The sequence below is a fragment of the Pezoporus wallicus genome, unplaced genomic scaffold (assembly GCF_028554395.1).
Source record: "Pezoporus wallicus isolate ANWC-B61680 ecotype Strahan unplaced genomic scaffold, APGP_CSIRO_Pwel_v1 contig_6644, whole genome shotgun sequence".
Taxonomy (NCBI): Eukaryota; Metazoa; Chordata; class Aves; order Psittaciformes; family Psittacidae; genus Pezoporus; species Pezoporus wallicus.
Window position 1 is genome coordinate 325,021 of NW_026637098.1, and position 21,943 is coordinate 346,963.

Genomic DNA, 21,943 nt, shown 5'->3' on the forward strand with positions numbered 1-21,943 from the left:
GCAGTGTTCAAGGCCAGGTTGGATGGGTGCATTAACAGATGCATGGGCTTTTGGGGGCTGCTGTGAGGTGAGATTGAGCCAGCCCAGCACCAGCCCAGGGTCTGACAGACACCAGAACTGTGTAGCCATGGCCCCTCATCCTGTCTGCATAGCTCAGGCCACACAATGTTCTCATGCATTAAACATGGGACAAGGAAGGATGCCAAGAGCAACATGCCTATGTTGCTCCAAAGGCTCATTCAGTCCTTGTGGCCATGGCATGGGTCTTTCTAATCATACTCTTGGAGAATTCAACAGCAAAGCACCTGAGGCTTTCCTCGTGGCATCCAAGCGAGGCAGCAGCCTGTCTTGACAGTGATACAGGAGGGAAAGAAATCCCTTTTACATGAGTAGCATCCGTCAGGAGCATCCTTTGCTGCGGGCTCACCAGGGAACACAGCATCCATCCCCCTTCCCCAGCATCAGTCTGACTCAGCCACATATGAGCATTACAAAATGCAGGGTGAAGTCATGACAATCATCTTCCCTGGAGCTGATGAGTTATATTTGTATATGTATTTGTAGTTGTATATGGTGCATGTTTTGCCTCTGCCTGGAGCCATCCCCGAAGGATGAGCCAGCCTTGGGCTGTGTGTGTCATTTGTTTTGCAAAGAGATATTCATGGGGTACTTGTATGTTTCCAAAGCTCTGTTTCTCCCCTTACTTAAAGCAGTTTATGACATTGCTTTAGCATCCTAGAGGTGATTTGTCTTCTATTGCCATTCTCCCCTTTGGGCTTTCCACTCTGAGTCCTTTGCATGACACCCAGCCCTGACACACCAGTGCCCGTATCCAGAGGTGCCATCAGGCTACATCTTGTGAATCACTTAGAGTGAGGTGGGTGAATAGGAAATGTTATTTCCATTTCACCATGAGTAGTTGTTTTGTGAGTGATGCTCAGATTTTAATGTTAGAAGAAAAATGAAATGTTTGATGAGTTAAAATCTCAGTTTTCAACTAAAACCCTTACTTTCATGGAAATCCTTTCACAAGAGCTTGTTTCAGACCACCAACTACGCAACAAGCTTCCCCTCTCTCTGCCTTCTTGCTCATGGCTGCATTCAGATTCTTCCTGCTCCATAAATCATCTGGGATAAGATGTGGCTTCATCCCTTCATCCCTGTACAGCATAAAGCTGAAAGTGTCCCCTTCTGGTGTATTCTTACCATAAGTCCTTGCATGTAGGAACAATTATCCTTGTGAAATTGCATAGAAGTCTTTAAGGAAAACCAATATTGGATAATTTGCAGGTTTCTCTCCCTTCTTCCCTCATCCCCCACAACCTCTGTTGTGAAAATAAGACACGGCCACAACTCACAGCAAGGTTTTAGACAGGTTTGTGCATGTATTTGGTACAAACGAACAAAAATATGTGCATTCTGGTTCATAGAGCTTACATCAATCTGACAAGACTTGAATCACAAAACAGAAAGACGCCGGCTAATAAATACATCTGGGGATGAAAAATAAAACTCTAGACATAAAAAATCCCAATGTCTGCTAAAGAAAATGTACACTTATATACACACTGTAAACAATAGGAATGCAACCCAACTGCAGTCCAGCTCAGGCTGACAGGGACCTTCCTTCCCCCTGAAATAGGACTCGCGAGAGGCTACTGACGCACAAGCTGCTGTTCACCATCCTCATCGCTCGGTCTGTTGAAGCAGCGAGGTCTGATGGTGATGTTAGTGACACAAAGCCAGTGCAATGAGGTGGGAGCTGCTGGATAACCAAGGTATGCGGGCTTTGGGAATGGCCTGCTTGGTAGAGCTGGAGAAACGGGGCCATACCCTTGGCTGGTCACACCACTGTGGGCCCAGAGAAGTGAGTGGGATCAGACCAGATTTACCTCCTGAAAGTCTGAGCCCATTTTTCCAAGCTTGGAGAGTTTGGAGATAAAAAGAATCAAAGAGAAATGCACAATTTTAGATGCTCGGGTCATCCTTCACACAACACTGTCCTTCCTTCCCTGCCAGCAAAGGCAACCCTGTCTACTCTAAATGAAGCTCTACATGAACAGCCTCAGGGTCTAGTCTTGGCATTGCTTCTTCTGATGAAAGATGCTAAATGAAAAGGGGGCTCTACCTTAGGTGAGAAACAAGCATTTTGCCTGAATGCAGCACAGAAGAGCTCAAGACTTCCCTACAGCATCTTCTAGGGTATATCTCAGTGCCAGATCAGATGCAGTAAGTAAATAAGCCAGTTTGGGCCTTTATGTGTGCATATGCATGTGTGCTTAAACTGCCTTTATCCTCATTTTCTCCCTCATAGGTCTGTAAGGAATTGAGATGGAGAGGCAGTAAACCTCCAGACTAATCCTTATTTCCCTTCTGGTTGCTTTCAAGGGGCTGGAGGCTGTAAATGGAAGCAATCATGTCAACTCATTCATGGGAATGAACTGCTTGCCAGCAATTGCTAAAAGCCCCTGCAAGTTCTCCCTTTATAGGATGTCTGCCCATCTAGAGGAGAATGTGCTATTTTGGAGGTGACATATATAAATATAGTAAAGTGTGTGTGTGTATCTTTATGGTCATGGATGCAGATGTTACCATGTGCTGTGGACATCTGGCTGTGGAGAGACACCAGATAAACCCACTCCTGAGCATCAGAGAGCATTTAACGGCAAGTGTCCATCTTTCCCCCTTGAATAGACTTTCAATTCTGATAATACCTGCATCAGCTTGTCCTAAACTCTGCCCCAAAGCACTTACACTACGCACTTGCCTGTGTTAGACCTGCAAAGCACTGTCACCAGAACAGGGTCCAGACATGCAGATCTGGGTGCATTTACTCCCTCTGATAGTGGCATCTGTGCACATGCATCCTGAGAGGTGAGTGGAAGGCAGAAGTAATGCTTTCACCTTGACCTTCCAGGCATCTCTGTTCTCTCCCTAATGCCTTCTCTGCTACATCCCCAGTGCCAGCAGCATGCTTTCCCATCAGGATCCCAAAAAAGCCCAGGAAACCATCAGCATCTGCAGTCTTTACACTGCAAAATGACTTTTGTGTCACCCCATCACCTCTGTAGGGTCTCACTTCCCTTGACATCCAAAGTAACAGGGACAAGTAAGATGCATTTCCCCATGGAGGTTCCCATGGAGTGTCAGACCTTTGCTTTTAGTAGGGTTGAACCTCTCTAGCTGGCAGCCTCTGCAGACACTGGGCAATATGCAGGCAGTAAGGAGTCTGGGTTCAATGTAAGTGTAATGCTGCCCATGTGCCTTGGTGGGATTTGCTGCTGGGATGAAGATATTTGGACAAACTCTGCAGGTCTTTGTGCAGTAATTTGTCCAGTTTGGAGTCTTGCCTTGAGGAAAGGGCAGAAGGGTGTTAAGGGTGTTGAGACAGGGCCAGCTCCACACGTCACGTCTCAGTATGCACTGTACATAAAAGTAAGAAACCAAAGATTGACTTTTCCTATGATTTGATTTCTTTTAAAGCAGAAAAAAGAAAGGTGACATTCTCTGTGCTGTGCCTAGGAGCCTTTCATCCTCCTTTGATAGCCACTCTTAGCTAGATGTGCTGTAGGCACGTTCATGAAAGACTCCTAATGTGGTTTGGGAAAAGTGCTAATGTGGATGAGTTTCCATCCAGGACACATTCAGTTTCATGTTTCCACTCCTCAACTTCATATTCCTGTTCTTTAGTCACTTGTCTTGAGACATTGCACATCACATCCAGACTTTGCCTCCATCACCTATATGCCTCCTGCCTCTGCTCACAGCTTAATCTGATGATCACTTTTTGTGGCTCATTGATGTATGGAACGTGACAAAACCAGTGCCTGCAATACAGGGTCAAGTCGATTTTGGATGATCTTCTGAATTGCAAAGCACTACTTGTGTGAGCCTGGCTGAGGTGGGGCTGTCATGGCTCCAACCTCCCTGAGGTCCCCCAGGAGACCATGGTGTCCTCCTGAGGACAACTCACACTCTAGGGCTGTGAGCAGGGCAAAACCCCACCTTATTGACATTGCTTTTCACCATGCTAACGGCCATAACCAAGGGCCATTGTTGACAGCCACCAAAGGCTTTGATGGATCAGCTATGTGGGAAGTCACTTTGGAGAAGGGTCATGAGCATGACCCTGATGGGGGAGAAGACCCATCTACATGAAGGAGCTCCAAGTGCACCTCAGCTCCATTTTAGATGGGCAGTAGAGGGCTCAGAGTGAGCCATCCCACCATTCCTGAGCCACAGAGCAGGTTGACTACAGACCTGAGAGAAGCCCCTGGGATACACCTTTATTCTGTGTTGTCTGAGAGGGACAACAACAAGAGCAAGAAGGGGACAGAAAAGGTTGGGGATGACCAATACCAAAAGGAGCTGCTTTCTCTCTGTATCACAGACAGATGTGCACTAGAGCAAGATGGGTTGCAAGTGTTTCAGTTGCAAGTGAAATGAGAAATGCATCACAGGTTGAAATTACAGAAGAGAGACCTGCACACCCATTGGCATCAGTGTACACATCTGGACTGCTCCTCTGGCCTAAAACCAGGTTACGTGTAAGGGGCAAAGCTGTGGTCACTGCAAACAACGATGGGCAGAGAGTCAGGATACCCCATCCTGCTTGGGAATACCACAGTCTTCTTGTCCCCCAAAACAAAGGCCTCTCCTGGAGGTCCTATCCAACCCCGTAGACCTGCAAGCTCCCAACCCATTATCTAAAGGATGAGCTGCCAGCTACTGCTCAGCAGTGTCCTTTCTGGGTGCTGCCTCTGGGTAGGAACATGACCCTATGTACTAAGGCAGGGTTGGCGTCTTTTGGGGTTCGATCTTTCCATTAGATTTGATGGTGGTGTTTTTAAGGCAAAGGAGACATCCTGGTTTCCCTTCATAACGCAGCTTCTTCCAGAGTCAAAGATAACCATCCACTGGAGGAAACAGCTCTCGTCCTAAGGCCATATCCACCCCATATCTTCCTCTCCCTCTGCAGCTCATTAAGATGGGATGTGCCACTGGCTCTTACTTGAGGAGCCCATGATCCCACAGAAGGAGCTGACCTCTGCGTGGGGGATGCTTTGATAACCTTTGGGCAACTGCATTTTATACCTGATTGCTGCTTGCAGTCCACCTGGCAGACCCACAGATGGTATCCCTTCACCTTCCTGCTAGATACCTCTAAAGAAACCATCAAAAGCTGGCCCAGTGGCTTCAAATATCTGTTTCTCTCAGCCCGCAGCAGTCTGTTAAGTCATAGGTTTGATAGTCAATGGTTTCCGTGAAGTCATGAGGGATCCCAATGGAGACAGACTCCACCTCTGTTTTGTAGGTGGCTGTCACCCCCCCTTTGCTGGAGCCACCCCGGATTTTGTTGGAAAGGCTGTTCATCTTCTCCTTCAGTTGGGTGGACGCTGGTTTCTGGAAAGGAGTGAGCATTTTCCAGCCCTTGAAGCTGAGCGTTCGCCTCTTACTGGGTCTCTCCTGCAAGGAGGAGTTAAATAGGAACGAGCTGTTCAGGGTGTTAATCCTGGGCCTCAGGTCTGTCTCAGAGTCTTGCACTGAGCTGTTCATGGAGGCTCCTCTCCATTGGTGGTCATAGACGCGCCATATGGGTCTTCTTCTGCGGTGGCATTGGCACTTGAGCAGCCTGATGAAAGCTCGCTTGAACTCTTTGCTGGAGCACGGGTAGATGATGGGGTTCACGCAGCTGTTGAAGTATCCCAACCAGAAGATGACCTTGAAGACAACTTCGGAGGGCTTCAGGGATGGGAAGAAAGAACCTTGGAAGAGATGACAAGAAATACGGTTAGAGGAAGGGGAAGGGGATGGCGGTGCAGGGTATAGTCAGAGCAGTCTGGAAGAGGAGAGACCTGTGAAAAAGGTGTGATTCTGACACTAGATCCTTGCCTACAACCGCAGTGAAGAGCTGGCCACTGCAGGACTGCAAGGCATCAACCCTAAAGTGATAAGAACAGGTAATACTATGTCTTTGGCAGGAGCCTCCTAGTCCCCACTGTAAAAAGGCTGCTAGCAATGGACCCAGCACCCTCAAATACATCTGTGAGCCGCCATGGCAACCACATGCAGCTTGGAGGGAGGCTGGTAATTGTTTCATGAGCTGCACAAGTATGAGGGGTGGGGATGGAGGACTTTTCTCACACCTTCTCCAGATAACCATCCAGCTACTGCCCTCCCCAGTCCAGCACACACTGTGTTTTGAAGGGGATCCACTCTAGGGGAGAAGGTCCTGGTGCAGGACCCACCAGCCCCATGGCCAAAGTTGTTTGCATCACCGTGGGCTCAGCCATCCCGCTCTGAACAGATGCAGGTTACTTGTACCCAAGAGGTATCTTCCATGCCTGTGTGCCAGCTGCTTCCTGAGACCTTAGAGCAGGGGATGAGGGCATCACATCGGGGAACAGGTTCAGTGGTCCCCACACTTCCCTGGATTATCAGCACAAGGCCAACAGGCCCTGTCCCATTGCAGATAAGACAGAAAATTGTTGCTTGGCTTTTTTGCATGGATCAATTCTTGGTACTTGCTTTTCCTACCTATTGCACTGCACAGTTCACCCTGCAATGTAAAAAGGTTGATGCAGCCCTGTCACCCTCATGGATCTAAGAGCAACACCTCTTCACCTCCTATATGTATTTTGGGTCATCACTGTCACAGACCCTCTGTTCAAATTCCATATGGATGCTCATGTATACCGTTAAAGTGGGCTCAGATCCACCACTCCTACTTGCTGCTTGTAAACTCTTGATCCACTCCAACCCCTATTTATGCTTTAGCGCGGGAGGTTCCCGGTGGGTTTTCCTTGATGGAAAAGCAGGAGGTGTTTCCTGCAGCCAGAAGATGTCAGTGTTGCTCCCGCATGGCCCCATTGCTCTCAGCATTCCCCACTCCCATCTGAAACAACTTTCTGACTCAGCCTTAATTCCTTGTAATTTTAGCTGGATGACAAATCGTGCCGCCATGTGACCGAGCGTTAATTTGTATTTTAGTAAATAACATTAGCTCTGGATATCGTTATTATTTGCCCTGCGCTCAAAAGCCTGGTGTCAAAACAGTCAAACAAGTGCCAGGAACAAGAAATTTGGGACTGACACTGCATAAAAGCTCTCCAAGCTGACTGCTGCGGGAAAAACATCATCCAGGAAACCCAGAGCACTGGTTCCAGCAGAGCTTCCTTACACTCGTCCCTACAAAGTGGCCAAATTGCAGCCAGACTCAGCATTAGGTATGTGGGTTTCTCCATCACGGGGATGTGGGAGAAGATAGACAGATGTCGGCATTTACTGATGGTTAGGAGAGAAAGCATAGATGGAGCCATGCAGAATGTTGAAGGCCAACCTAAGTCTTAGGGCTGGAGTACACACTGGGTGTCAATATGTGCTGAGGAGGCATTGGATAAAGACAATAAGCAGAACTGATGTCTCTGTGCTGGCAAGACCTGGGGTCTTCATGGAAATGAATGGTATTTGCAGTTAAATGAGCAGCCTCTGGTGGTGTAGCCTGTGGTTATGAGCAAAGCAATAGCACCGGGGTTAGGTTTTGTAGAGGCGATGATCCCACCTTGGTTGTGTTTGATTAAAGGGGTTTATTCTTTCTGGTGCAATGATGAGCTTTATAGGTTGGTGCAAGGCTGCTTGGATCACCACATCCAAAGCAGAAACAGCACCCCTGAGTGTTTAACCAGGAGCTTTTAAACACCCCAGTGGTGCTAGGGATAATCCCCCTTTGTGCTGCACATAGCATCTCCTCTGCTCTTCATCCAGCCATGGCTTTGAGCCTCCCCACGTTGTGCACTGTCCCCAGCCCATCACCCTGGACCTACAGGCACCATCTGATGCTTTGGGCAATGAGGACCAATGGTGGTTTTCCAAGCCTGACATCAATTCCTTTCCTCCATCTCTCCATTATGATGGTGGTGAGGCACTGAAACAGGGTACCCAGTGAAAATGAATTCTCCATCCCTGGCAGTGTTCAAGGCCAGGTTGGACACAGGGGCTTGGAGCAAGCTGCTCTAGTGGAAGGTGTCCCTGCCCACGGCAGTGGGGTTGGAACTGGATGGGCTTTAAAGTCCCCTCCAACACAAACCAGGCTGGGATTCTATCTCAGGTCTTGGCAATAGCGAATGGGTCTGTTTCCCTGCTCAGACTCCCCCTCTCCATCCTGCCTGCTACCAGCCTCTACCCTGTGCTCTCTGCAAGGCAATCCCTGTCTCTCGGTCCTGACATTGCGTTGTCCCAGCTTGACCCCCCCATAGCTCAGTGTGTTTGGAGCCAAAGCAGGTGACGGACTTCATTAAGCACATAATCCTTTTCATTCCTTTGTCAGGGAGAGGTTTTGTGCCTCAGTTTCCCCGCTGGAAAAGGGTATTAATCACCATAACCCCTCTCGCAGCGCTGCTGTGAGCCCTGCTTGCAGCGCACACTGGGTTCTCAGAGGAGCTGAGGATTTATGTAGTATTTTTTCAACTTTCAGAGCGAGGAAAAGAAAACAAAAAGCGATGGTAACAAAGCAAATAAAAGAAGGGTCCCTTTAGAAATGAGACCGGTGATTACTGCTTGAGCCGGGCTACTTAAGAGATTGGTGCTTGCTTAAGCAGCCCGATGGTTGCTAAACTAAGAACACATCCAGTGTTTAGCAGCTCCTTGAAGTTTCTGTTGTACGAGTTTTGTCCAGATAAAACCCACAAATTGAAAAGAATTAAAACCCAACTCTATGAATTCTCTGAAGTTCAGCTCTGGCTGGTTTTCACTGGCTAGAACCTTGTGTTCATCTGAAGACAAGGGGCTCATTGCCATCCTCATTACCATGCAAATAAGCGTGCCCCTTGGAAGAGACGTGTGCTGAGTGCATCCATAGTTTCACCATTTGATCACACTGGGATGAACAGAACTAGGCAGGGGGTGCCTCAGAACAGGTCCTTGGCTGCTAACTTTGTATATGCTGGAGCATCCGACTCCTGATAGGCACTGGGAGGCTGCACGTAAGGAAGAGTTGAAGGGACTTATTTAGGGAATGAGTAAAGAATGGAAGAAATTAGCTTTTGATTTCATGTACACAATTATGTGACAACATTTTGAGAGAGGGAGAGGTTTTGGGCTGGGCTTTTTAACAGTTATTATGTTACAGCATAGATATTATTAGGATTCATGAAAGACTGTGTGGAGTAATGGGCACTTGAAGAGCTCAGGAGGAGTTGGATGAGTCCAAGGTCCAGAAATAGAAAATATGAGTAAAACCTCAGGTACAGGAGTAGAGAGTGTTGCACCAGCACTAGATATCTCAGTGTAAGAGCACTTTTGTATGTCACAGTCCTACAGTACTTGTTCTTCCCGTTCTTTGATACTGCCCTGTTCTGGCTTTGATGCTGTTTGGGATCATCAAAGAGATTTGTGAAACCTGGTCTTGTTTCAAAGAGGAGCTCTTCCTGCTCACTCATAATCAGCCCTCTGGACGCCTCTCTTGAGCATCCAGCTCAACACGTGGACAAAGCTCTGTGTGCTCTCCAAAGGAGGAGGTGCTGACCCACACCTTGGGGACATCCATGGGGTGGTCTTGGTGTGATGAGCACTGACAATACATGCAGTATATGTGCTGGGATCCAACAACCCCCTGCCGTGCTGGAGCATCTGGGACCCCAGAGCCCTCACAGGGAGAAGACAACCGAGACTTGGCTTGTCTTTGCTCTGCTTCAACATCCAACCTAATCAAACCCACATGTTTAACACAGAGGCAGCCTGGGGAGTAGGGACAGACCCTCCGAGGTGAACCTTCTCCACCCTGACTGACCACCTAGTGATGCTTGTTCTCCTGGTGGATGGAGGATCCTGGTTGTATCTCAACGTAGAATACTATCATGTAGGATAGGATGTAGAGCCTCATCCTTTACATTCTCCACTGCCTTATTGAGATGACTCCATGTTGGCTTATGGGATCCTGCTGAAGACTTTGTCTTCTAATAAATGACATGGTTTAGTGTTTGATGTCCCTGCCCATGACAGCAGATTGGAACTGGATGATCTTAAGGTCCTTTGCAACTCTAACTATTCTGTGATTCTATGATTCTAATACTGCTGGGGGCTTGAAAGTCAATTTGGAGCCTTTATAACTTTCATCAGTTTATAGGAGTTCATTCCACATCTTTCAAAGCCTGAATCCTGGTGACAGAGCTTGGTCTGAGCATTAGCTGAGGGTCCTGTTGTAACCCTAGAGAATTTCCCTCAGGATCACTAAGAAATTAAGAAAGCTGCAGATGAGCTCAGGGAAAATCATCCTGCACTGTGCAAAGAGACTGGACTCAGACCAAACATGAGCTGAAGATTGGATTTCATTCTCCTGGTGGTGCCAAAGCTGAGCCGATAAAGTATGTGCTCTGAAGTGAAAGCAAAAGAGTGATTTATTTGCTGTCCTTACCGTGTGTGTGCACAGGACATATGTGTTGATATGCTCTGTGTGTACTTTTTCCCCTAGTTAATACCACTCGACTCACATCTGGGGCAAAACCATCCAGGTACACATCTCTGAAGCCATGGAAATGGTCCCCATCACTGTTGCACCCTGCACTGGCTGGGAATGGATGCAGGATGCAATCTCCCCTCCACGTATCCAAACACACATCCCATTAGTTTTCAGCTTGTTTGACTTAGCACAATCTCATGATCTTTCCTTGCCTGCCCTTCTCCACCCTGCCCTCCCCATGACTCACTCGAAGGTGATATCACTTGGATTGCTTGGAGAGTTGCTGGTCCCAGTGTTCAGCCCTCCGAAAAATGAAGCAAAACAAGAAGAAAAGACAAATGCACAAATGAAAATGGACCCAGTCCAAGCTAAATTCTGGCCCTGGCTCCCAGTACGCAGCCAGAATCTGTGAGCAGGCTTGCTTTGTGCTGCAGTTGGCAAGGGCATCCTTGTTTTAAAAGGTCCATGCTTTAGAGCATGTACTGGAGTCCATGGCACAGAAATGCTGCAGACGTGATAGCAGGTGAGAAAAACAACGTGCCAAAGTCATGCCCCAGTGCTGTCCCATCAGGAATATGGGAAATGTGAGGACAAGCAGGATTGTTCACACTGACAAGGGGCTTTGCTGTTGCTTGGGGTGGTCTTTGTATCAGGAACCCTTTATCCTTATCAGGATAGCTTTGTATCAATCCCTGGACAAAAGTAGCTTATGGAGAGCTGGACCTGCGGGTGTTGCTGGAATGCCATGGAGAAGGTAAATAGAAGTCTATTAGTCACTGCCTTTCCACAGCAAGCAGCATCACAGGAGATGGAGACTAGGGTTATAGGTTAAAAGCAAAGAAGAAAAGAGAGTTCATCTCGCAGCATGTTGCTCAGCTGGGGATGTCCCTGCTGCTGCATGACTGTTGATGTTAAAAAATGATAGGCAAAACTCATGGAAAAGAGGAAAATCTACCCAAGGTGCAAACCATTCTGTTCTTGAGTGAGGAAGCTCCAGAAATCCATATGTAGGATTAGGCCATAAGTGTTCCATCGCCCAAGCTTCTCCTGGATGTGGCCTCAAAGGCCAGGAGGGCTCTGAGGACTCCCTCAGGATGTATTAGAGCAATAAGTTAAGAGAATTTCAGCTGGTATAGGAAAAACCCTGGTGCAGGAGGTACTGTAGCTGCCGAAGCTCACTGTGGGCTCTCCTGGCCAAAGAAAGAGTCATTCTCTTTGTTCTTTTCTTCTGGTTCTCAAAAAAATAATTAAATCTGGTCCAAAGTAATCATAAGCTGCCACTTTACGGTCATCATCCGGCTTGCATCCTGCCTTGCCAGCTCCTTCCCAGGCTCCCATGATGGACAAGCTTCTTGATGCAGCTGCCAAGCTATGGGAGGATGAGCTGGACATTAGCATTGATTTCTGCCTGTGTGTGGGACTGCGAGCCTGAGCTTCTGACCAGTCCTTCCTGACCTTCTCCTCCATCCACTGTCAACCAGCTCCATCCCTGGCAGTGCTCAAGGCCAGGTTGGACACAGGGGCTTGGAGCAAGCTGCTCTAGTGGAAGGGGTCCCTGCCCATGGCAGGGGTTGGAGCTGGGTGAGCTTTAAGGTCCCTTCCAACCCAAACCGTTCCATGATTCTATGACCACTTCCACCGTACATCTCAGGGTCCCTAGAGGGTTAATACCTCCTTGCAGCTAATGGTGTGTCTTGGAGCAATGAGGGAGTTCACTGCCCTCCCAGGACGGATCCAAGAGCTGCTTGGCGTGGGGAGGAGGACAGCATGTTCACAGTGACTCCAGCGTTTTCCCCGTGGGACGATGGTGTTGGGATAGCAGGCAGAATTCCTCAGGCCTGTGAGCCTTTCAGCTGACGGCATAAACAGCGTCACAGCTAAGTGACAGCTTCCATCACGCCAATGAAAGCTGCAGTGAGCTGCCTGCGTGCCCCAATGTGCGCAGACTGCCTGCTTAACCATAGAATTATAGAATCGTGGAATGGTTTGGGTTGGAAGGGACCTTAAAGCTCATCCAGTTCCAACCTTCTGCCACAGGCAGGGACACCTTCCACTAGAGCAGCTGGCTCCAAGCCCCTTCAACCTGGCCTTGAACACTGCCAGGGATAGGGCACCCTGTTCCGGCACCTCAGCACCCTCACATGGAAGAACTTCCTTATCTCCAACCTGAGCTTCCCCTGTTTCAGTTTGAACCCATCACCCCTTGTCCTACCAGTTGTCTTGATCCAACTTCTGCACCCTGACTGGCCAAAACCAGGGGTAAACCACCCCTCCCTGCCTATTTCTGACCTTCTCAGCAGTGTTGTGTTGTCCTAAGTTGATGGTTGGAGAGGCTTTCCCTGGCCATGCCAAAGTCCATGGTAGGGTGTGCTTATCTGGAATGCATGGGCCCTGTGGGGAATGAGGGCAGCCTGTGGTGTGGTTGCAAAGGCAGGAGAGACCAGACTGGGAGGGGGTGAAGGGCTATGGAAAACACCAACACTCTCAAGCAGGATCTCAAAGCTGAGGTCTGAATGTGGCTTTGCCTGGCAGCAACAGAAGGATAATGCAGTAGAGCCTTGTTTTGATCATCTACTGGTCTATTTCATGGTCCCCAAACCAAACTGGCCCCTAACTTCTAGGCAGTGCAGTCCTAGTGACGTCTCCAAAGCTTTCCTCTAAGTTGCAGCACATCAGCAGGACTTGACTGAAATTGCTCTTCATTCCTCTGCACTTCATTCCCATTAAAGCTCACTTTAGAGCTTTTCTCAAAGCAACCGCATGAATCTGGACCGCTGATGGGAGTCATTGCCATGGGGATGTTTCTGAGGTATCAAAACCCTGAAAACTGTGAGTCTTTTGTGAACCACCAAACTGAATTTAGGCATCTAAGAAGGTCTCAGACTCCTGGCTCATGGGCATCCAAAGTTACTCTTGATGGATTTCACCCTTAATGTCATTGGTCTCCGCTCTTAGGAGGAGTTGTCAAAACTTCTCATGCATCAGTTTCTCTCCTGTGCAGGATAGGACTTTCATCAGTGGAAGAGCTTCATCACTGAGCCTGCCATAGTGGTGAAGAGTGACATAGTGAAGAGCCACACAGGTACATCTATACTAATACCTAACACAAACCTAGCTAGTCTTGGCTTGTGCACAGCTTAGCATGGTCCAGCTAGACCTCTCCAGATGAATTCGGTCCAGGGAACAGTTCACTTCAGAGACCATTCCCAAAAAGCTTTAAGGACCCCACTATGCAGCCCTCCGACATTGTCCCAGCATCCTTAATCACCTCCAGTTGCCCTCACGCCACATCACAGGGCGTGCAATGCAAACCATGTGTTTCAGAGGACAGATCCACTCTGGTGGGCTGCCACACAGCACCCCCTGCTCTTCCAGAGACTCACAACTCCACCAGGGAGTAATTATGTTTTAGGACCATTGGGAGACTGCATGGGGCCCAAGAAAGGCTTCAGGCCAACAGCTATGAAGGACTTATTCTGCGCCAGTCTGCTCTGCAGCCCTTGCTCTGGGGAATTGTGACCAAAAATTGGCTCTTTTGTTCTCTATTTCCTTGTTGCTGTTGTTTCAGCAATATAAATAACCCCTAGAAGTTAGCTTGGCTCCTGAGCAAGCTGTAGCTAAACTCATTTGCTGGATACCACTAGGAATGTGCTTATGTAGGTGGGCGAGGGGACCCATAGAAGGTTAAATATGCCATGTTTCTTGGGAGGGCATTGCCCTTTCATTAGGAAACACAGTGCTGAAAGCAGCAGCGGTAAATCCCCAGAAGGTCATTACATTTCTTGCCTTCTCTTTCCAAGGACCTCAATGTCCCATGTTAGCACTACACACAAAGCTTCATTGCCTTGGGTATACTGAATATCTTTCATTCAGGATCTATAAAGGAGAAAGTTGTGCTCAAGATAATAAAGGAACAATTAAGGGATTGTGGCCTGCTACTGCAGAGGGGTTGATGTATAGATATATAGAGCTCTGGGTCTCTAGAAGGGCCAAGAATGGATTCCCTTCAACCGTGCTCCTGTGGTGAGCACCACAGAGAATGAGGCACCTTGGGCCCTGGCAACCCATGAAAGCAGGACTCTGCTTCAGTCTCTGCCCTCCAACATTAGTACCAAAACTAGACATGAAACTTTAAAAGCTGTAGACCCCCACGAGCAAGGTCTTCAAGGAGAAACTGCCCCAGCAGCACACACTGATACCACCAAAGGGAACAATGAGTGCTGGTAGTGGGTGACTCTGTATGGGCACTGAGATGCGCATCTGCTGGCCTGATGCGGAGTCATGGTAGGCACGCTGCCTTCCAGGAGCTACGGTATGAGATCTTGCTGAGAGGGTGCCACAGCTTGTCAAGGGTATAGACTACAGTTATCCATGGCTACTCTTTCATGTGGGGGTGAATGACAAGGTTTTGAAGATGGTTAAGGCAATGCTTTCATGAGAGAATGAAGAGAAGGACCAAATATCTCCTTTTCACATTGTGGAAGGCAATGTTGGCACATCAGCTTTCTCATGCCTGTTGTGAAGCCAGGACCTGGGCTCTGTCTAAGAACTACTAATGACCATTAACTGTGGGCCACTCATCACCATGAGTGCTCTTCTTACTCTGTGGTGAAGAGCATGGCTGGTTCAGTGTTGACAGGAGACTGCATAGGAGGCTTGGGACATCCAAGCTTGGTGTTAGACATTGCCTTCACCATGCCCTAAAGACAAGCATGTTGTAAAAGCAGCCCTGCCTTGCCCAGGGGTTGCCTTTTTAGCTGCTTGGTTCGTCCTCCAAGATGAAGTAGATTCAGGGCCACAGACAATGCTGAACACAGAAGGGTCAGTAAGGTGGGCTTTGGAGTCACAAAATGAATATGTGGGCTTTTTTCATCTGGCTTTTAATACAAATTCCCTTAAAGGTAATATTTTGCAGTGTTTCCTATGTTTGGGAAAGACGTATATGTATCCAACTGCCTATTCCTGAATAATTCACAGATTTTTGTGACTCTGACTCCAGATTTGGGGCCTGACTCCAGTCCCAAAGGGGATTTTAAAACAAATCTGTAGATCATGAGACTCAGGAAAAGGACATAAATAAAATAATAATAATAATATAATGCCTGGAAGATCGGCCAATCTGTCGAATCCAAAGGAACATCTCAGGAAGGTTCTTATTTGCCAGATGCTAATGGAGAATAAGAGTCTCCTGAGAGAAGGAAAAAGTCATGGTATCCCAGTCGCGTGTCAAGAGCTCTGGTCTTGCTGTGTGAGCAGGGAGACTGGAATCCATGTGCTATAGAGTAAGCACGGCAGAGACCACAGTGAGATTATTCCCTGTATGGTTCAACAGAGGAAACATGCTGTGAAAAGAAACATTCCATCTGGCTCGGGATGGGGATGAACACAATGGCCTTGTGGGGTTGCTAGGTTCCCTCCAGGGCAATGCACAAAGCAGCGTGTCAGTCAGAGAGGAGCATTCCCATGGCTTCCTGAGCGTGAAGGTCCTGCTGCATCTGAGGCTGAGAGTCTTCTCTGCATGATGGCATCTCAGGCATGCTGCTGGGTAGTGCAGTCAGCATGACCAGCTCTTGGGGAAGGGAAGCATTTACGGGCAAGCTGTCTAGCTGTTACCTGCAGCAGGAGTAAGCCATAGGTAGAACTTCTCATGGGCAGAAATCCAACCATAGGCATAGGTTGTAAATAATAGTAAGCAAAGATGTTTTGCTTACTGCAGGTCTCAGCCTGGAGAAGAGAAGGCTGTGTGGAGACCCTAGAGCAGCTTCCAGTATCTAAAGGGGGCTATAAGGAGGCTGGAGAGGGACTCTTCATTAGAGACTGTAGTGATAGGACAAGGGGTGATGGGTTTAAACTGAAACAGGGGAAGTTCAGGTTGGAGATAAGGCAGAAGTTCTTCCCTGTGAGGGTGCTGAGGCGCTGGCACAGGGTGCCCAGAGAAGCTGTGGCTGCCCCATCCCTGGCAGTGTTCAAGGCCAGGTTGGACACAGGGGCTTGGAGCAAGCTGCTCCAGTGGAAGGTGTCCCTGCCCGTGGCAGGGGTTGGAGCTGGAGAAGCTTTAAGCTCCCTTCAACCCAAACCACTCTGTGATTCTATGTTGCTTAGTCAAGTCCTGTGTGAGCTTGCCAGTATGACACCAAACTATGTAAGTTCTTGGCCTTGGTTAACTTTGTCCATTACTGCTGGGTTGCATAATGCTCTCTTTTAGTTGACAATAACTCTTTGCAGTAGGAGACTATGTTCTTAGCTTCCTGATGCTTGCATTCCTGTCTCACCGGTGTGACTTGGTTGGTTAAACACAAGAGGCTAGAGCCATGTTAGACACCCCAGTGTATCTTGATCTACTGCTGATGTTTCTCAAAGGGTGTGGGTCTTCTCTAAATTGCCTCATATCAGCCAGATCTGTGCAGGTGACTCTGAGACCCTGGAGTGGTTCAGATGGCATTAGAGAGTGGTGTTTAGGCTACTGAATTAAGCCCTGGATGTGTGGCTTTTAATCTAGCACAAATCCAGCTCAGCAAAATGATCTCATGCAACTGGTGACAAACTACCTTGGGCTTTGACATATCCATCTCCCAGGCAAACCTGTGCTGTGCCAAGTCAGAGCTGGAGCCAAAACCACCTTTAATCTGGTGCTTTTATGCACAGAGAAGCAAGAAAGATTTGCTGCTATTAGCTCCTTGCTTTGGAGTCTTGTTCCAGTTGGATTGGGCGGGCAGTGGATCACTCCCAAAAGTCTTCCTCTCCTCACTCTGTGACATGAAGAATTGCCTCAAGTGACCCCTTTTTAGGAGACACCAGTACAAGCCACCCAGCAACACAAGACATCGCTATCATCAGTGCCTGCCACAGGTTTCTGTTTCCTACATGGTGGGCTGCACGATTAGTTGGGAAAGTAAATTCTCATGTGGGATTTCTTAGGAATGGAGGCAAAATTCATTGTAAGGTTGGTTAGGAATTTAACCTTCACATCCCTGCCCGTCCAAAACCTCCTGTAGAAGGAGGTGTGTGGCTTATGGGAGAATTTCTACTTCTTTGAGGTCCCAACTAGCTCCTATTGGCAATCCAGTGGATCTGAGTTTCCATCTTTTGCCCAGGCACATCAGTGGGTGACCAACCAGCTCAGACACTATCCTGATACACTCTGAAACCATCCTACAGGGTTTAGCTTTCAAAGCCTGGGATAAACAGAGGAAAGAATCAATGCTCCTGGTTGGATGGAGGTTGCAAACTGTAGAAGGGACAAATGCTGGGAGAGGTTCCCAATAGATGTTAAGCTAATGTAACATCTAATCAATATTAGGAAACATTGCATGACCTTCTTTGTTAATGTTATTTTCAGGGACTGCTCCTAAAAGTCAGTAAGAACTTCATGATCATCTGCATTATTATTTAGAGAGATAAAAATATGGTATATAGAGGGCAAAGAACTTACTTAAATCCATACTGAACTAAGAATAAACCCCAATAACCAAGGAGGAGTGGTGCTAAAAGTGACTTTGGAGGGTCAATTGAAGATTCACTACAACAATCCACTTGAAAAACCCTAGGTATTACAGCAAGAGAAGCAATAACAAACTTCTAAGCAAGGTGGTAAGTTAGTAGAAGCACTTAGCCCTGCGATAACTCCTTTGACACATATATTTAATGTGATATCATCAAAGCTTCTTTTGCAAGCTAGCAAAAATGTTTCTTCAGCCCTTGCCACAAAGAGCTCTCTGCTTCTGTATCTATAAATTCTGAATGGACATAGCACAAGGTATAAACCAGTGGTTCTCCAACTTTTCTGAACCAAAACCTGTTAATCCTCATCGTTTTCTTGCAGACTGGATTGATCCCTTATACTCAAAAGTTTTCTGTGAACCGTTCACCAAGCCTTCATGGATCATCAAGATCTGGAGACCACTCTTCTAGCTCCTGGTGCTTGCATTCACTGGTAGAAAAAATGGCACTTTGTGGTGAATGCTCCAACTGGCTTCTTCTGCCCTACTCCTTTTGATAGCTTCCTTAAGCCTTCCATTGCAAGTGATTGCTGTTCCTCGCTGTCTACTTCAAACATAAGCCTGCTTTCAACTCACCTCCAAAAGAAATGTCCCTTTCTATCAAGCTATCTCCTCCACTCTGTTCAGAAGCATTGAGAATGTGTATTTTTTCCAACTAAAGAGCAAGCTTGGGAAATCCTGTAGAAAAGGATGGAGGGGAATGATTCTCAAGCATCTCATCCAAGACTTGGAAAAACCACTGTGTTTGCTGGGTCGGACCCAAGACTACTCTTTGTTTTTCCAACTCAGTTCTTTTCTCTGCACTTGGTTTTCTAAGAATGTGAACTCACCCACCCCGTCCTGTTTACAAGCTCGTAAATATGTCGATCAGATTTGGCTGCAGGGTAGGCCTTGGAAAGGCTGAATCCTGCTGGGAACACATGGCATTTTATGTACAGTGAGGCCAGATCCGAGCTGCACAAAGGAAAAAGGCAATTTTTCATTGGCCCAACCCAAATGAGTTAAAAACTCTTCCCCAAAGTCAAATGCTTGAGTCTTGGCTTTAATTTACAGTGCGGGGTGAGAAGGACTCACTTTGAGTGCGTGAGCATCGCCAAGACCCAAGCAGGGATAACACCATTGATCTAAAGGGATGATGTTACAATGGAAGGTTTAGTTTAGCTCATTGCTGGCAATACTGGTGGCCCCGAATCTGGAGAACTTGCTAGTGGCAGGAGGCCAGCGTTTGGAAAACACGCTATCAAGGGGAGGTGTGGGAGCTTCCTCAGTGCGTTTCCACCGTGCCGGTCCCAAGGACATTCTGTTTATGTCAGAACTGGTCAGACAGCACGTCACTGGCTTGTGGAGCCTGGCACCACAAGCACTGGCAGCCCATGCCCTGCTGCTGGCTGCGAAAGATGCTGCACAGCATCCTCCAGAGAGCCACACCGCCGGGCTGGGGTGCTGCAATATCGTGGAGGAAAGGGTGGAGAAGAAAGGATGGGGGAGGTTGGTATTTTCAGCTCTGATGAAGAATTCAGGACCAGCTTTCGCAGGCTCAGGAGGGGTTATTCAAGACCAGCCAGCCAACTTCTTGTTTCTTTTCAAGCTCGGAGGGGAAAATCCTCCAACGCCTGCCCTGTTTCCGCACCCAGCTCCAAGGCACAGCCCTTCTGGCTTCAGTTTGCATGGAAAAATCTGCAGTTTCTCATCACTTACATTCTCTTTCTGGCTTTTTTTTTCTCTGTGACAAGAAGGGAAACTTAAAATAAATGAGTATTTCCGTCTTCACCCCCAACCTGGAATTATTCAGGGGACATAGATAGCAAAGAGTTGCTGCGTCTCTCCTCAGCCCTGACACCCAGCTTTCAGCTGATTACCAAGCTCTGAAAACACTGCACTTCAAAAAGAGACTTTTCCCCCCTCTCAGAAAACAATGGGTCAATGTAACAGGGCTCCAAAAATATAACAGGAATGGTGAGATAACAACATCCTCATTGCTCCAACAGTTCCTGAAGCCCTTAACTTGAAGGGATAAAGTCTCCTGCTTAATGACGCATTGGTTGACTGCAAAGGATCCTTCTTAGTCCTTTCTCCCTTCTCCACGGGAAGGGTCATGTCCTCTGTCTGATGTGACCAGCTGTGCATCTCTTATCTGGTTGTTCAGCAGTGATGCACTTAAGCCGTATCTCTGTGGATACAGTAAACAGGGACAGGATAAGGGACCAGATTTCGGCATCCAGGCTGTTAGCATGGACCCTGGCATAACTCTGGCCTGGACGTTGTGTGGTGGTAGCAGAGCCAAGCGTTTTACCTGCATGTAGGTCTCTGTTTGGGAGTGTTCAGCTGTGGCAACGCCAGGCACACAGCCAACAAATCAACACTAATCCCTTTTATTTGCTAGCAGTGATGTGATGGGGGAAACTCCTTGTGCTTTGTGCTGTGCAATCAAAGACCAGTCCCCAAAGGGGGTGTTTGCCACATAATGCTTAGCAGGGGTTTCCTGCACTTGTGCAGCACACACAAGGCTTGTACCCCACAATTTGTGCCCCACAGCAATACATCTGACAGCATGAATAGGAGGGACTGCATGGGTAGCACCACGTCAGGAGAGAAGAGAGCTTGTGCTGCCCAGACTAGAGCAGTCTCCAGCAGAGCTGGTGGAATAATACAACCATGCACAATGGTGTAAGTACCTCTCAGTGGGAAGGGGTGGCAAGCACAGAAAACCCAAACTGTAGACATTTTTGTTAGCTGAGCACCTGGATGTCATGGCTGAATAGAAAGTAAAATGACACAAGAGGCAAAATTGCCTGCCTGGTTGTCTTAGCCATAGAACTGGGCCTAGAACAAGCATGAAAACAATGCTGGGAAAGATCAAGAAACATAGCAGCAGACCAACCACCATATCCTGGTGGTTTTGTATAAGCTTTACAGCTACATGCAGTTTTAAGGAGATATTTCAGGAGAGAGAACACCAGAAACTTGCTGCATCGCCTGGTTTAAATGCCTGCGCAGGGCAATGGGATCTCTGCTGAGAAGAGATGAGTATCTCAAAGAGCTTCATTATGGAGATGAGGCTCATTCTCCACTGACATTCTTCACTGACTGCTCCATCTCTGCCCTATCTCTATTTCTCTTTTAATCTCTGATCCTGAAGGGAAAGGATGGAAATTAGCATTCAGTTTTCCTGGCAATTTGAGTACCTCCTATGAGATATCTGCCTGCCTCTCTCTTGCCTTTTCATTAGGTAAGCAAGCCTTTTTGCCTCCTGTGCAATTCACTCACTGCTCAGAAGGAGCAGACATGGTATGTGGGGTGCACTCCCTGTCTTGATGTAGCCTTGACTCCTAATTAACTTTGGGATAAGCTAATTTTGCATATTCACTTCTTGTTCCAGGGAAATGGCCCTAAGTGGACTTTCCGACCCTTCTTAGGGAAAGTGCTGGTTTTGTGGACAAGCCCTGTCAAGGCAGACATCATCCCAGGTAGTTGTTATGTCCTCTTCTTCCATCATCACTAACTAGATTCTGACTTGCCCCCTCCCTTTTAAGAAACTTTGATGGGTCTTCATATCAAGGGAACAAGAAACTGTGGCATCTATCTAGACTCTATCTCTATCTCTATCTCTATCTCTATCTCTATCTCTATCTCTATCTCTATCTCCCTCTATCTCTATCTCTATCTCTATCTCTCTCTATCTCTATCTCTACCTCTACCTCTACCTCTCTCTCTCTCTCTCTACCTATATTTGTCTCTATATATGTATATATGGGTATATGTGTGTATGTGTATGTAGATGTACATCTATATATTTATCTGTATCTATATATCTATATATCTATATCTATACCTATATCTATATATATCATATATATATATATAACTTGCTTTGCTTGTGCACTTCCACCAGCAGTGTTGTCTAAAGGAAGGGAGCCTGGGGGTCCAGTGGGGAACTACCAGTGGGTCCCCAGGATGTCTTGGTCAGTAGATCTTCAAGCAGAGGTGT

General features: G+C 47.5%; 1 protein-coding gene across 1 annotated transcript in view; it reads right to left on the reverse strand.

Moving 5' to 3' along the window:
• Positions 1-1,361: 1,361 nt before the first annotated feature.
• The window catches only part of ADRA1D (adrenoceptor alpha 1D), a 50,281-nt gene continuing 29,699 nt past the window's right edge, over positions 1,362-21,943 (reverse strand). Inside the window, exon 2 of the mRNA XM_057403212.1 lies at positions 1,362-5,765. Within this exon, the coding sequence (XP_057259195.1) occupies positions 5,197-5,765 (569 nt within the window). The 3' untranslated portion in view covers positions 1,362-5,196. The remainder of the gene's footprint in view (positions 5,766-21,943) is intronic.